Genomic DNA, 17,486 nt, shown 5'->3' on the forward strand with positions numbered 1-17,486 from the left:
ATATTTTTTAACAAATGTCATGGAAGTGATACCTAATAATGCTTTACATTCTCTGACTTCTGACATGTCTTTAGAGACATTTAATATTGTGGAAATATAAATAAGTAATATAATGTGCATCTTGTAGCATAGATTATTAATAGTGTATGTTACCTCATCCATCACAATAAGCCATGTCTGTTCAAACATGTTCACAAAAATGTCAGCAAAACAAATACACAACATTGGAAATGCAGCTGCTGAAGAAACTGAGCTGCCACTATCCATTACTTAAATTACTGATTAATCTGTTGACTTATTTTGATAAATCAATTAACTGATTTCAGTCTTAAATGGTCAAGGTGATGAACATCCAACACAGTTTCCAAGATTGTGAAGAAAAGCAGCCAATCATCAACTTTGAGAAACTGGAACCAGAAAATGTTTGGAAACATTTCTGCTTGATGGATGACATCCATTTGTATGAAAATCAACTATCTAACTTTTCAACAAGTCATTTTCTGTTGCTTGACAAATTAAGAGCCTGTGACTCAGCAGCCTCCACACATCCAGTTCAATCAGCTTCCAGTTTTACTTGTTTGGAGCCGACACACACAGATAAATGAAGTCTTTTATTCCATCAGATCGTTGCTTTTAACCAAATGTGATTTGGCCTGTTACCAGCTGTTTCTGATGATATATCCATGTTTCCATCATAAATTTCATCACTTTATACAGATATTAAAGTATCACAACAACAACAAAAAAATCCTCATCCTTAATTATGCGAAAAAGTGAAAGAGTGATAATGTGCTTAATGGGAGACAGAAACACTTTTTCTGAATGCTGAAACTACCTTTGCGTAGCCCAGGTTGTTCACTCCAAACCAGTTGATGGAAAAACATCTAATTGATATTTTCTTTTTTTTTGTGACATTTGAAAAGAAAAAAGAAACATGGGTAAAGACAACAGTTAACCAGTGTACCTACTAGTACACACTTGTACTTTTTCACTGTTGTCTGCTTTTTTCGTACAGATTGTGTAAATAATAGTGTACAGGTGAGTGTGTAATACCCCAGTTCATCAGCGATGAAAATGATCCGTCTCTCCAGGACAGCGGCGGCAAACACCAGTAACACCTCCTCGTCTGTCAGGCAGTCGAAGAGCGTGGCGAAGTTCACGTGTTCCAGCCAGGAATCCAACGGCCGCGTCAGACTGATGATCTGATGGAGAGTCACCACTGTCACACATTTGTCAACAGTGGTAGCAGCATGTCATCACTCAACTGACAAGTCACTGACTGTCAACTCTTACACACCGCTGTCTGAGTCTGAGGACACTACAGCCCTATCAAAGTGTAAAGGAGGGGAGGAGATACAGGTTTGATTTAGAGCTTTTCAAGATTTGTTTCTAAGACAAATAGCTTGTATTTGGCTCTAATCACACTCTTCATGGAAAATCAGTTTGAAAACTTGGTATAAAGGATATGTATACTGATCACATACATGAGACCAAGCTCCTGGGCTTTATTTTAGATAGTAAAGTAGCATGGACAGAACACATAAATAAGATAGTAGCTTAAATGGGAAATGGTATTTCTGTTATTAAAAGATGTGCAATTAAACCAAACTTTAATACCATCCCATTTCAACTATTGTTCAGTAGTTTAGTTGAATGTTACAAAGAATAAGATAAAAAATTACAAATGGTACAAAACAGAGCAGCGCTCCTTTGTAGATACAGAACAAATGTTGCTATGCATAACTGTCTAGCTTGGTTATGTGTTAAAAACAGATTACTCTATTCATTACTTGTATTCATCAGAAATAACTCTGTTACAAAGACTGCAGAAATTATTGTTTAGTTTGGTCAGACATGACTACTTTATCAGACAAGCTATAAGTGTAAAGCTGAAACAATTAATTGGTTAATTAATTATTAATCAACTATTAAATTGATCTTCAACCATTATCATAATTGACTAACCGCTTTAATAAAAAAATGTGCAAATTCTTTTTAACACTTTACAATAAGGGTCCATTAATTAACATTAGTTAATGTTTAATAAGAAAATTTAGTATGGCATTAATTCATACATTAGTTCATAGTTTATAAAGATGCTCTTAATATTAGTTACACCCATAATAAGTATTAACTAACAATTAATTAATGCTATAATAAACATTACATTCTGTTAACAAATGTCTCTTGTTATCATTTATTTAAGGTTTACATGTTAATTAGGGTTCTAACTATTACTAGTATATGTATATTAAGAAGGTCACAGCTAAGAGAAAAATATTTTGAAAAATGTTTATTTAAGAGTAATAATGGGACACACATCCATCCGCCAACTTCTGAAATGTGTTTTGGTAAAGGTTGAGATCAGTGGACACAGTCCATAGTCTACATGTAGTTTGCTTTTTCCTTTTTTTTTTTTAAATATAGGTGTACATTGACTTTTAGCCTAATCAATAATTGATTGTCAGAAATAATGCTTATTAAACATTAAGTTATGTTTATTAATGGACCCTAATTGTAAAGTATTACCAAATACTCTAATTTCAGCTTCTTAAATGTAAATATTTTCTGGTTTCTTTACTCATCTTTGACAGTAAACTGAATATTTGTGGGTTGTGGACAAAACAAGATGTTTGGGGACGTCACTTTGGGCTGTGGGAAAAAACTAACCAACATTTTCTGACATTTTACTGACCAAACACCTACTTGATCAATTGAGAAAATAATCAACAGATTAATCGAAAATTAAAATATATAATTTTTAAAATAATTAATCACAAATAATGGGGCGGGGTTTTTTTTATGTTAGAATTATAAATGTTTTCATTAATTGATCAAGTGATATGGGTATGACTATAGTATACTTATAGTCAGATCAGTGCTGGATACAATCTTAAGTAATTAAGTCAATGAATATCATCTATTGGACTTTGTATGTTCAGGAACTTGTCTTGTCTGTGTGTGTGCATGTAGTGTGCAGTTTGTAATGCTAGGTGTTATAATATAAATTGTTAGTGTGTTGTCACAATGTAAAGCTTTTGTGGAGCCCAAAAAAAGCTGCTGCAGTGTTGTAGGCTAATGGGATCATAACAAACTAAACTAAACATATTCAGAACAGGCTCTGACCACCATCAGTCCAGTGAACCATGTCTTTGTCCTTCCTTCAGCCTGAGGGCTGGCCTAAGTAACTGTAGCTCAAACCGAGGCCACCATCAGTGATACTTGAGATGATGGTGAACTGTTGAAACATGGCAAGTGGCCTGATGGGAGATATGTGCTAAAGGTTGGGTAATGCAGGACAGGTTCAGACACAACTCCACGCGAACACACCCACCTGGAGGATCTCAATATAGTAAGTCGTTGTGTTATGCTGTACTGTGTTTAGCCGTGTGTATCAGAGTGTAGGAGAGTTTTTCATTCTTTTAGCCTCCTTACAGTTTCACAGTTTTTCAGAGAAATAGGAGAGTGTGAGTAATGACAACTGCCTCTGTATTCATGTTTGTCAGTTCTCAAGAACTCTTATCACCACAGTCCTTTGGAACTTCCACTGCCTAAGATAATATCTCGTCCTCTGTGTAATATTTTCCTCTAGTGACTTTGAATGTCAGAATGCCAGCTGACTGGCAGATGCTGGGAAATCCTCTATATTACTGCAGAGGGAGATTCCATCTGCAGACACAGGCTCTAAACTCTCATAGTATTCTATCAAGATTAGAGTAAGACAAACTTGTGAGAGCTTTTTCAAATTTAAAAGGAAAACGGTAGGCTACAATCTGGGTTGCATTTTTGTATCCTGGGTTTCTGCGGGTTCATTTTTTCCTGTTCAGTTCTATTTGTATAGTGTCAAATTGTAAAGTAATTTCAGGGCACTTTTCAAACAGCTGAAGAGTGGCCAGGAAAAGGGGGCAGAGAGAGAGAGGGCATAAAGTGAAGCACAGGCAGCTGATGCAGAGGACTAATAGCCTCATTACAGCCCCCTGATCATACTCTTTATAGAGCCGGTAGTTCCCACCAAGAACAAGCACTGTGGTGAAGAAAAACTTCCTTGTAAGATGAAATGTAAAAATGTAGGACTCTTTATGATGTTTATAATACAGCATGCTGTTTCTAGAGTGGTATCATTCTTTTTTTTGTTTGTTTTTACATTCAAAGCCTCTACTGAGTTTTTCAAATGAAGCCTCAAATGTCTGTCATCATTTTATGATGCCATCACCCTATAAATAAAGCGACTGATTGGATTAAATGAGCTAGTCTATTTTAATTTGAGCTGAAATACATATTTTTTTTACATCATCGTGGAAGTTTCCCACTGGAAAATGCTGAAAAGCATTTATAGGGAAGTTTCAGGACTTTTCATGTGGATGTCCAGTCAGTGTTGATGCTGAATGTAGTCAATTGAAGCAATAAATTGCTGAGATCTCCTGCTGCAAAATCTGTTGTTCTTTTTGAATTGCACTGTATCACAGTGATCTAGTTTTTTTCTGTAATAGAATCTACTGAAACTAATTTCTTTCTACTAGAAAGACAGCAGTCCCTACATGTAACTGCTCACAACAAGGTCTGTGGATTATCTTGAGTATCCAGGACATGATTTCCCAAAAGGGAAATGGTTTTGAATTTCTTAACTGTAGTTTTTGGAGTTTTCTGCTCTACAAGCCAAGTGCCATTTAGTCCCATTATACTTGACAGAAGGCAGACATCTCTACAGCTGATATCTCCCAAACTCTGCAACTCACACCAAAAAAATCTAGATGGACAAACTGCACTACAGGTAAGATGGTGATGGTGAACTGTCCCTTTGAGGAAGAACTAGCGTGCTAGATGAGTATTTTTCTCACCTAACACTATGTTTTGAGCAACAAAGTAACAGATATAGCCTTGATGGTGATACACAGCAACCTGGCCCTGGGTGTCAGAAGCTGCCACAGCTCCAGGAGCAGGAGAACTCAGCTTTCTTGACCAATATAGCAGCACTGAGGAGTTTATTGCTTCAATTGACTACATTTACCATCAACACTGACTGGACATCCACAGGAAAAGTGCAGAATTTTCCCATTTAACTGTTTAACTGTAATTTTTATGTGCTACTGACCCATCACAGCAGTACATTGCCTAACTTCCTATGCCAGTGCACCTGTTGCTTCTCCAAACTGGGGGTGTGTCGACTGCCATCGACTGTTGGTAATACGCTGACTATGGGTAAGTACCTCATACAAACCCACTTCAAACTATCCCTTTACAGTTAAACTCTGATTTAAGCCATCACATTTCATGTTAAGACAGAATAAACTGCTCGATGGATCTGCTGTAACACTGAGAAAAAGCACATGGATATTTAATATCAATATCATCAAACTTTAAGCGGACTCTTATGAGCGGAAGGTGGGGGGGGGGTTTGGTCTGACCTCAGTGCCCGACTCAGGAATGAAGCTCTTAATCTCCACAGTGTTTCCCGGAGCTGGGAATGGAGCCTCCCTCAGCTTCTGCATGAATGGGTAGATCATGGCCATGGAGATCTGCCGCCGCTTCTCCACCTCGTCAAATATCTGCACACACACACAGGAAACACAACGTCATGACACAGTACAGACACATATAACGTATATACCCAACTCACTCTTTACAACGTTACAATGTACTTTACAAAAGTAAAAATAAAAATAAACAATAATTAAGATGAGGATCAAAGGCCTGTTTCAAATCCTTGCCCACACTGCCAGGAAGAACATTCTGGTAGGGAAATACTAAACCATTCATTTATGTTTATTGACCTTTAAGTAGCCAAATTTAAATGTACTGGATCTAATTCCTAGAACGTTCCAGAGAATCATTTATTCACAGCAACGTTTCACTCCAATTGCTTCTGCATTCAGAGCGAATGACACATATCACTAGACAAACAGAAAACCACCTGACACAGGTGTGTCTCCCAGTTAATAATAAATAAGTGTCACACCCTTGACACATTTACTGCTCTGTTAGTGTTGTTAGCTCACCACAGAGCTGCTCTTACATACAATACACAAATACAGATAAATCAGTAAACATGCCAGTAGTATTTAAAGTTCAAACTGATAAACTTTACTGGCTTTTATAAATATACACTCAATCAAATTTTGATGCCTCTAACGTGTTCCAAGAAAGTGTGATACATCACCCTTTCTTTTAAAAACACCCAGCAAATATGTGGGGATTGAGGACACTAATTGTTAGAGTTCTGAAAGTGCTACATCTCAAAACAATAAGAAATAAGCTGAAAGACACGTGTAAAAGATTTCCCGAACTCACCTTGGAGAAGAGGCCGAAACAAGCAAGCGTGCTGATGATACAGTAAGCCTCAGGAGGTCGAGCTCCTCTTCCTCCAGGCTACAGATTAAAAAGCGAAAGGAGAGGATATTTAATTAGCAGTACAAAATGAGATCTAAATGATGACACAGTGAAGACGCCTACAGTCACACTGACCAGTAACCTCCTGCAGTATCCATTTCTTCTGCTGCCGTCAATCTCAGTCAGAACAAATGAGAAGGTTTCACTGGAAATACACCAGAAACACCAGAACAAATGATGTACACTGATGTAAAATGAAGTGAAACATGAATGCAGGAATAAAGGTTATCAGAGTTAAAAAACAAAAAACAAAACAGCAGACAGTGGAGCAGCTGTACCTGTGGTATTCTGTTAGAGGAGCCCAGTTGATGCCTTCTGGGAAACAAAACAGAGTGATTGCCTTGAGCGTCTTCTCCTCCTCCTCCTTCTGAAATCTGGCCATCCCATCTCTCTGAAAGTAAATACACACACACACATCTCTGTTCATAAAAACTCTGCACAATATAAACATCTCTTGATTACTTTCCTCTGCTTCACTGTGGTTTCTCCGCCAAGAAACCTCAGTTCCTCTGATTTAACACTCAATTAAACATCTTGAAGAAAAAAATACTTTAGATTGATAAGCTGATAATCTAGTTCTTTTTGCTCCAAGTTATTAGGCAAGCGAAAACAGACAATGTAAGGTGACTCATTTGTTATTTATTATTTTCTTAAGAAAACTTCCTGTGTGCAAAAGTGTAAATTCAGCTGAGTCTGTTTGTTTAGACTGTTTGATTTTCTCTGGTATACATATATTTTCTTAAGTTTATTTCTATTTATCCTGTTTGTACCTTGCTTGTTTACTTATTCATTAAATTTGGCTCTTTATTGATGTTTCTGTTATTGTGCTATCCCCTGTTTCTGCTGTAACACTACTAATTTTCCCACCGTGGAATTAATAAAGGATTATCCTTTTGTATCTTATCTTAAATTCTGTGTCTTGTAATGTCTTTTCCAAGGGGAAAAATGTGCAACTGTAATCTGTCTTACTCCAGGTTTAGGTCTTCGGGCTGACCTGCTGCATGTATGTTCGCAGTCCACCATCAAACTGACCTTGGGAAACTGGTAGGTGATCTGAGGTTCATAGTTGCTGCTGTCCTTGGCCTTCTTGAGGCTGACCACCACCAGATACTCAAAGAAGTACTGACCGCTGACGTAGCGGTGCTGCCTGGATTTCTCGTCTGCCGCCGGAGGGCCGGGTGCCTCTAAAGGCTCAGGGTCTTTAGATCCTACACAGAAACGGAGAAATACATGCAAAGTTACCCCTCTGATCTACACAGAAAGGTTGACAGGCCTCATTAGATTGCAATGTCATGGCTCATATCACAACACTGTAATACTTTTCAACCTTGCCTCGAGAGCAAGAGAAATATATCGGTCAGATGGTTCATCCAATAAGCTGCAAAGTATTTTTTCACCTGGAGGAAAAGAAAAGCTAACTTTTAATGAGCTGACCGACATGACATGAGATTCAAGACTTAAGACATTCAGCACAAGCTGGGTCACAAGGGTCACAAGCTGAAAGTAGAGCCACAGCACTGTTAAAGAGCCACATGCTCCACCAACCGAGCTACTGGGGCGCCAACTATGAGGCACCATTAAGGAAAAGTGCAACGTTTTTGGAGAAAATGTATTCTCTTTTTTCTGAGAGTGAGACGTTCAGATGGATCTGAGTTTCATGGCTGTGTGCTGTGTACAGAGATGGAGGGTCGACGTGGCTAGCCTAATTTAGCATAAGCTAAGCATTCCCCAAATGTTAAACAGGTACTTTAAAAACACTTCTAGTTAGAAGTGTTGTTGGCAATTCCAGCTCAAGTCACTACACTCAAACACACTGAGAATGATCTAAATGAGAATGAGACGCAGCGACCTGATCAGAAGGCAAAAAACTAGAATCAGTAGAGACACTGTATGATTTTATCTCCTGACTGTCAACAACATGTGTATTTATCTACAATAGCTTATTAACACAACACAGCTCAGCACAGTTTGTAGGTATGTTACAGTGTGTTTGGTAAAATTAGGTAGTTGTTGCAATGACAATATAACAATATTAATATTACAATGAAGTAAGATAATATTTTGTTACATTTCAACTGATGATTATGTTTTTTCTGATATTCAAATGACTGTTGAATATAATTACATTTATCCACTCTTTGTATGAAACTGTCATTTTAGTTAATTATTCATTTACAGTGTCTGCAACAAATGTTTGCTCACAAATGTTGGCCTGACATCTCTATACACCCATGTCTCCTGTTGACTGTCCTGCTCTGTCCAGAGTCCATTATTCAGCCCCACACAAACAGAACAGCTTCGCTGTGTCTCCTTCACAGGCTGCCAGCCTGCTCATGTGTTCTCTGCTGCATTCCTCCCTTTTTGTCTAAAATAAAAGCACCCCAGGAAGGAGTTGTCAGCGTTCAGGTTGGCAGCTGTGTGTCTCTCTGTGTTAAAGGTCTGCTGGTGCAAGCCCTACAATACCACACTTACATGCAGAAATATTCTAAGCTGGCATAATCTATGTGCAATTTGATGATCACTAGGCTGGATCTGCCCTACAAAGGCTTTGGGGTATGCAGAAAAAAAACCCTGTTAATTTGAAGGGAGTTGAAATGAATCTGTAAAGTTGGGAGTTAATACTCAGCTGAGTAGTTTTAGTAGAGAAGCACAACATGGATTTTTTTAACCAATATGACAGCTGCTTCTGTCCTGCTTCTCATGACCAATATCTATAAGAAAGAGTGATACCTAGTGAGCAAAGATGGATAATTTAAAGTTCCAGAGCTGAAATCGAACTGACATCAATATAAGAAAACAAAGAACAGTTATGACTCTTCAAATGTTAATTTTTCAAGTAAAGTTCATCAAAAACCTTCACAAATATAGACTGTCTTTTAGAGAACATTTTGCCAAAGAGTTTAAATGAAATGCTTTGACATAATCTGTCAAATCAGATATTAGTATAGCTGATATTTATCAGTTAATATGCACCGATACCACTACAGACCAGTACAGCTGGAGAGGCCAATACCTGATATGTATTGTGCATCCCTAAGTTTTGGTAAAACACTACAGTAAACAGACTGTTTTGCTATGAACTCATCTGTGCTGATATTATTTTTGAGATTGTTGCCACACACTGACACAGCTGTTTGTGTACTCTATCAACAACACATGTTACTGGTATTTCTGTGTAGTAAATTACATCTGCCACAATCCATATGTGGACAAGTTGCTTAAACATTGTGCTACCAGACAAACAGAAACCACTGCACAATGTATTTAAATGCAATAAAATAGCTCTGTAAGAAATACTTTTATGAAACTTATGCTGCTCTATCACCACCATCCTATGCAGTTATCCATAATGGCTATTTCAGGCATCTGCCTTCTGTGTATATTTTAGAGACAATAGTTTGAAGTGATTTATGTAAAATCTAAATTTGAAACTCTACAACAGAGGTGGCAAGTGAAAAGTCAGCACCAACCAAAGAGCCACAATAACCACACTTATGAGCACTATGTCAGTCTGAAATTCGGGCTGTCCTGAATACCATTTTTGGGGCTTCTAAGCTTCAGTGAAAATTGCCCATGAATGTTTGAAGCTCTGGTGAAGGGGCGGGGGTGGCAACACAAGCTATCATACTTATATACTTTGCTATTATTGTAATTATGAGTCTAATGATGAGATAGGAAGGGAGACATCAGACATAGCGAGTACAGAGGGTGGAACTAAGAGCAGAAATGCTCCCTCACATGGCTGCTTTTCTTTGTATAAGATGCATGTGCCTGGTTTTTATGTTTGGATTTTGAGGCTAGTTAAAAACCACAGAGGAGGTTAAGTTCTCGCTCTTTTTCAGTCTTTTGTGATTTCTTCTTCCTCTCCACAAAAAACAAACAAAAACAAAGAATATAAATACTGATTTCAACCTTGACAACCATGGCAAGAGTAGAAGCTTCAAAGCTCTGAAACATTTGAGTTAGCTTTATTTAATATAAACCAGAATTTTCATTTAAATCCCTTTCACCAAGGTTTTTCAAAGTGTGACTCTTGGGCCTTTTCCACCAACACAGAACCATCCCCGTTCTTGTTCACGCAACTAACAGTTTAGAGCATGTCCACCAAGAATAAATTAGTTCAGAACACAAAAAAATGGTTCTCGATAGCTTTTCTAGCACCTTACAGCTGTCATATTTGAAATATTTATACACGCAACATAAATTATATGCCCTATTTAATTTCTTCATCGCATAAAATCTGATGTTATTGGCTTTAAACAACCAAAATTATGTTTCTTAACAGAATTCTCTGGAAGGGTGAGAAATTAAGGGACAAAGTTTCATGGCATCCTATATAACATGGCTGAGCCAATATACAACAATCATTCAAACAATTAATAGACAAATAACTTCAATTTAAACAAAGGGTGACAGATCGTCATCAAGTGTAGCCACACTCACACAGTGGCAAGTGAGGATCAAACAGATACATCTTCATTTTGTGTGAAAGGCAAAAGCAAAATAAAAAGCAAACAACTCAGTCAGATAAAGATTATTATGAAAGTCACGCAATTACAATTTCAAGCACTTAATCAAAAATGTGTAAACCTTGTTTCTTAATTGTGCATGCTGTACAAACTAATTATGTTTTATAAAGTGACAAAACTGTGGTTAATTTCAGTGTGTTTTGGGGCGCTATAAAGGAAGTAAACAGGAAGTATAGTTTTTGAGGTTTTTTGCCTTTATTTGCTTACGCCATCAGATAACTTCCTGTTGTTTTCAGAACCTAAGCAAAAACCTCTGCAACGGGTCTAATAAAAACTGATTTAATCCATATTTCCTGTGCCATGAGAGCACAGAAGAGATGCAGCTGAGGGAAGAGAGGAGCTGTGTTAGCCACATGGAAGGACGTAGTGTCTGCAGCAGTATTCTGATCACTCCCTGTAGCAGCTCAAAAACCGTTTGTGAAGTCTGTTCAGTTTGTGAAGTCTACACCGCCATTGTGTGAAAATATCAGAAGTCATGTAACCCCAAATCACAATATGACCAAACATCTAGAGCCACTTTTTTCATGAGGATGATGAAATGAATTTCAGTGGGCAATTTTCTGGTCAGATAGGGCACTGAGGTAACAGTAAATAAGAAAAAGGAAGTATTGGTAACACAAAAAAGTGTATCATGTTTACATAATACTCACTATCTCTTTTGCCTCTGCGGAATGACGTCCACATGGCACTGAACCTCTTGAGGGCCCCCTGTCGTCCACCATCATCTTCACCTGATGGGATGGCTGATGGAGAAACAAAAGCAGCAGCTGATCAGTACTGAAACCTTCACATATCAACTTCCCCTGCACATCCACACAAGTGTTAGTGTGGTATTCTGGCTGATCGGTCCTCTGCTGACACTCAGAATTATGTCAGTGACATCGACACTGAGCACACAGATCAAATATGGAGAGGTGGATTATGCTGCAGGAATGAAGTGTCTACGAATGTTTTGATATGTTCCAATGCATTTTTTTGTGACTGTAATCTATTTAAACAGCTGCTCCTCTGCGAAGGAGAAAGCCATAAACTTTAGAGCTACGTTGCAAGCTGACAGGCAGAGGTTATTAATAGTCAAAGTAATAGTCCACTGAAAATCAGACTATCTAAGATAACATGCTTAAAGAAATCCTATCTTTACAGTCTAAAGAAAAGTGGAGAAAACAGCCCTTCCTACTATAGCTCCTGTACTTACTGTGTTTTCCAGCGGCATCAGAGATGAGGTTACCTTTGGGCTGCTCACCTAGAAATCACACAGAAAAGTAGGCTAAAAAAACAGTTCTGACATGACTTCTTTTCAGTAGAAACCACATTTACTAAATATGTTATCTTCATCACATATAAAATACTACATTTTATATCCTGTTTGCATCCACTTTCTATTTCAATCAAAAGCTGAACTTTCGGCTCTGAGAGTGGGGCTGATTTTGAAAGGCCAGGGTTGAATGAGCCTAATGGGGCTGTGCATTAATTAAAAGATTCCAATACCAGTAAGAATAACAGTATCTGAAGACTGGGTTGCACCAACAAAGAGGAATTTAATCTAAGTTTAATTCTAATCAGAGTTGAGGTTTAAACTAGGTTTAAAATTAGTAGGGATAGGGCATAAGTTTATTGATGTAAATCAAAACATTACACTGTTTGCTAGCTAACTATTACTTTTTAAAAAAAATTCGAATCTTATATTGTTTGCTAGGTAAACAATATAAGATCAAAAAGAAAAAAAATGAAGACGGGAATGCAATAACAGAGTAAGATGTGTTGGGGAGGATTGGGTAAGAGTGTGCAAAGTAAAATTTATGATCAAAATGGAGGTTAGAATTTTATTTTATGATATTTTTGATTTTCTTCTTTGGATTGTAAATGTGTTTAAATGCACTGACACCAATGTTTTGAGCCTTGTCCTGAGTATACAGTTATATGTACTATTTATTTGTACTTATTTAATGATTTTTGATTATTTTTCTTTATTTAATGACCATATGTGCATGGAAAGCACTGTATAGAAGGTTTATGGGATTACTCAATTGACTGGATGAGCAATGCAAAGCTAAAGAGCTAAAAAGCTAAAAAAAAAAAAAAAAAAGTAGCTATAAAGTCAGTGATGGTTTGGCAGTGAAGTTCTAATTTCTCCTGCTTTGAGAAAAAGTTGTTGGTCGAATTGTCAACCAGAGTGAAAGAAAGAAGAGACGCTTCATAAAGGTCAGCTGGGTTGAGTCTGTCCCCTAACTTGTTAGAGGAACTTGGTTAATTTCTCAAGACTGGATCACAGTTTAAGTTGAAAATTAGCTTTAATTTAAACTATGTTGGCTTAAACCAAAGCCAAACTGATGTGTAAAGAGAGGTTTAAATTTAATCTTTCTTCATTTCACGATCATTTTAAAGTTCGGTGCAAGATCATTTTAAAGTCAAGTTTAAAAATGAATCTCTGCTGGTGAAACCAGCCTTAAAGTGATACCGAAACCAAACAAGTATTTCATTTCACCTTGTTTACACAGTGCAGCTGTCCACCCTGAACCTTTCTCCTTGCTTTTTGAGAAGCTTTATCACATTACCACGTTTTTTCCTTTTTTTCCTGAAATAATCTGTTCATAATTTATTTTTATTAGATGTCAGACGGCATGTAGTGTAGCTATACTTTCAAATGTTTTGGTGGCATCTCAGTGCGTGTAACTGCCAACTCCAGCAAATATACCTTATTTAACTTCACCACTACAGACTTGTAGTAGTTGCAGTAAAGTGCAAATCACATCGCATCGACTTGACTGTGGCTGTGAGCAAAACCATACATATAGTTATTTTTTTCTTGATATGGGTACAGAAATAATCATTTGACTGAAGAAGTTTCAGTATTACCTGGTACTAGATTATTTCAGTCAACAGGTACTGAGTGCTGATACACTGATGCTCTAAGGCCTAACGAGCTGAACCAAGACTAAACTGTTTCATAAAGAACAATTACACACACAGCTGAGGACATCAAATTAGGTCAAGTATAGTTATGCAACTGCTGAGATGTGAGTTTCCTTTCTATCATAAATGCAGAGAATGAATGTAAAAGACGTATAAGATGCAAGATGACACTGACAAGCCTAGCTAGAACGTGCTAAATGTCACACTTGCTTTGCGGGATTGCTTGACAGGAACTTCTGTTCGAGTGCTATTGGTTGGAACACTAGTTAAGTCTGAGGTGAAGCTATGCAATAAAACCAGGTGGACCAAGACCAGGTCTAGAGAGGTCACATTTACACAGTAACTTAGATCAGACACTGTATGTCTCTGATCCAAAAAATATATTTCTCAGGGTGCAGAATGAGTTCTTGCATTTTCTATGGAGGCTCCAAATATTAAGGTTTTCACGTTCAAGATGATAAATAGAAATTTATTAACACAAAGTTTGGTGACAAAGGCTTTTCCTGCTTGTGGGTGGAGGGCACAACATCTCATTTGGACGAGCATGGCCCGCAAATGCCCCCGATGACACCGACCCTAGCATGGGATCTTCATTTTAGCAGATTAAACCACCCACATGTGCAAATCACAGGTGCAGTCTTAGTCACTTTGATTGAAAAATGACTGTTAACATCTCCATGTTGCCTAACAAAGATGATTTTGTAACAAGTTGGCTGTCTTAGTAATCCTCTGTATATGTTGCAGCACTAACAGTCGAACAGCTGAATCATTTGTTTACTGCAGACTGATGAAACAAGTTTCTTGTGCTGCATTCGGGGCATGTGGGAAAAACAGCTTTCTACAGGAAAATACTGTCAACCTCATTCAGAAGGTTGATGAACAGGTTCAGGAAAAAGCTGGTTAATACTTTTCAAACTGTACAATTCTTCTCAGGCTTCAGAGTGTGACTATTTTAAGAAAATATTCTTCATCTTAACTTTAAGGACAGTTAACTTTACTTGGTTTGGTGATGGACTGATTTCTCAGACCAGTCAAATTCTGGTATTACAAATAAAGAAATATCTCAAGTCAAGTGTATAAAATAAATTTGTTAAACATGGAGAAACAAATCACAACTCTTAAAAGCAGTGGAAAGAGAAAGAAAAGGAGTGAGAAAGAGAAGGAAACCTTCTTGGAAACTGGCCCAAGTAAAAGTGAAAGTCACACATTCCAGTGGTACTTGGAAGATAGGGGAACTTCAGGGGGTGTAAGGTCTGTCATGTTCAGAGAACTCAATATCTAAAGTAAAAGTTGGTTGGAATTAATAAATACAAAAGCTCTGACGCACGTATTCCGTCACAATAAAGGTACTGATGAATCTTAAAGGCACAGTTTGGATTTTCTGAAGTTGGGTCCTATGTATTTTAAACACCTAAAACTGTCTGACAACAGTGAAAATACTAAATATAGCTTACACTTAAACTGATATTGATTTTTAGGTGCCTAAAATATGTTTTGCCACTGACCCTGTCAACAGCAGTACATTAATTTGCTTCCTACATCAGTACTCCTGCTGCTTCTCCAAGCCTCATATAACCATAAAACTATCCTTTCAAAATGGACATAAAATACAAATTGTTCGGTGATGGAAAATGAACAGCAAACAATCATTCTTTACAACATGAAACTAACTAAAGGCCTGTATTTTTCAGCTCATTTCATTGCAAGAAATGACAGTAGTGGGGGTAACTGACTGTTTTACTTTCATATAGTGAAATAAAAATGAATGTAGTGAGAAAAATTACTAATTGTGTGATTCGTGACAAAAAATGCTTGAGTACAGTAACAAAAATGTATTTCCACATCACACACCAGTGGCTGCAGCATAAAGACTGGAAAGATGGGTAAAAGGCTAGCCTGGCTCTGTCCAAAGGTAGCAAAATCCCGCAGAGGTAAAAGGGAAAATTGTAAATGCGACAGATTCTCTTAAATCACTTGTAGTTCCACTTTAGAATAATTTGAACAATCTCTTGTCTGAGGTTCAGTGTTTGCGGAAAGACACCTTGCTGCTAAATGCTTCAAATATGATTTTTCACTGCTTTGAGGATAGACGTCTAAGAAAATATTGATACAATTGAGTATTGCAATACTATGTTTTGTGATATTGTATTGATTCTTAAAAAGACTGCAGTGTGATATAGTGATACATGCAGAGATGTGTGGCAGTGGTTCATCAACCTCCATCCACTGAATTGCAGTGTTGTTATCTCTCTTCTCTGTTCTGATTACAGGATTAGTGTTGTAAAAAATATCGATGTGTCACTAAATATTGATACTGAATATTTGAAATGCTTTCAATGATTATTTCTTGCATTATGGACACCCCAGGATCAGCTGCATTTTCTTGCTCTCTCTCATGTCCGATGGCCGGTTGACACACACCACTACAGTGCCCACATAATCCTGCCTCGCTGACTCATCACTTGTCTCATTGGCTCTACCTGTTGTATGTTATAGCCTTGTTATATTTATCTATTTGTAAAACCTAAAATTTTGTGCCATCAATACTGAGTCTAATTTTTCGGTGTGGTATCTTAAATGGCATCAAATATCGATATTGTTTAAGGTATTATATCAAAATGAGAAATTCTAGTATTGTGACAACACTATTAGGGATGTCACAATACCAGAAATGTAGTAACAATACCAGTGAGTTTCTATGATTCTCGATACTCAATTCAATACCATTACAAAAAACAGGAAACAAAAATAAAATTCAGTCATTGTTTGTCTTTGCCACAAAACTCTTTTGAGCTTCTAGGACAAAAGACTGAGGGGGAGAGTTATTCTGCCTGACACACTGTCAGGGGAGCATGTTGTCACATCTGGAAAGTGATGCTAAAGAGCAGTGAATTCTGATGCTGAACTCTGAATATAAGCTGAACTCAGAGTGCAGCAGTAGTTTACATTTTCTGACGTGGAAAGAGAAACATACTAACATTAAATTTTGTAATTCTGAGGACAGATGAGAGGACGGTAGTCTATGTGGTGGAACATACCTATACAACTAACAAAACTAATGTTGACGTGTATTCCAGGATAAGAAGAACACTGATTACTTTGTTAATATAACGTTAACATCAAGTGAAACTAACTCACCCTCTGGATGTCTGTCTGTGAGCTGCTTCACTAAGTTGGAAGTTGGAAGTGTTTCTTTCTTTCGTCTGAAAAGTTTCCATAGTGGTTACTGCAAATTTATCATTAATCTCTAATGATCCACCTTGAACAAATAGTTGCCAACTTCCATGGATGACTCTATTTACCATTTCTCTTTTCAACAAGTTGAGGTGGAGCTGTGACTGCAGCTGTGCGTGTTGCTATCTCACACGTGAAGTTCTTATCGTTCCACCATGTCGTCTTCTTCTTCCATCGGCATTTAACAGCACACTACAGTACTTGGTGGCGTATATGTTGTGTTTGTCAGATCAGGAAGCATTGCATCTCCAGTACCTTTGGTACTGTAAAAGGACGAGTATCATCGCTTTTTCTACATTTTCTGAATTTTTCGTCAGTCCTCCTAACATCCCTAGTTCTGATTGTAGGAAAAAAGTAAACTTTTTTAACTCAGATTTTTATGCATAAAGCAGTGTATTGACTGTGCAGTGTATTCTTCACACT

The 17,486-nt window shown here is 37.3% G+C and overlaps 1 protein-coding gene across 3 annotated transcripts in view; it reads right to left on the bottom strand.

Annotated features, from left to right (window-relative positions):
- dennd2da (DENN/MADD domain containing 2Da) overlaps positions 1–17,486 on the bottom strand; it is a 35,795-nt gene that overhangs the window by 3,355 nt on the left and 14,954 nt on the right. For all 3 annotated transcript variants that reach the window (XM_084721851.1, XM_084721852.1, XM_084721853.1), the window contains 8 exons: positions 12,112–12,159; positions 11,567–11,659; positions 7,420–7,595; positions 6,666–6,778; positions 6,463–6,532; positions 6,289–6,366; positions 5,406–5,546; positions 1,054–1,202 (listed from right to left, as the gene is read on the bottom strand). In XM_084721851.1, coding sequence (XP_084577977.1) covers positions 1,054–1,202; positions 5,406–5,546; positions 6,289–6,366; positions 6,463–6,532; positions 6,666–6,778; positions 7,420–7,595; positions 11,567–11,659; positions 12,112–12,159 — 868 coding nt within the window. The remainder of the gene's footprint in view (positions 1–1,053; positions 1,203–5,405; positions 5,547–6,288; positions 6,367–6,462; positions 6,533–6,665; positions 6,779–7,419; positions 7,596–11,566; positions 11,660–12,111; positions 12,160–17,486) is intronic.

This window comes from Lutjanus erythropterus, chromosome 6 (assembly GCF_056507025.1).
Source record: "Lutjanus erythropterus isolate fLutEry1 chromosome 6, fLutEry1.hap2, whole genome shotgun sequence".
Lineage (NCBI taxonomy): Eukaryota > Metazoa > Chordata > Actinopteri > Lutjaniformes > Lutjanidae > Lutjanus > Lutjanus erythropterus.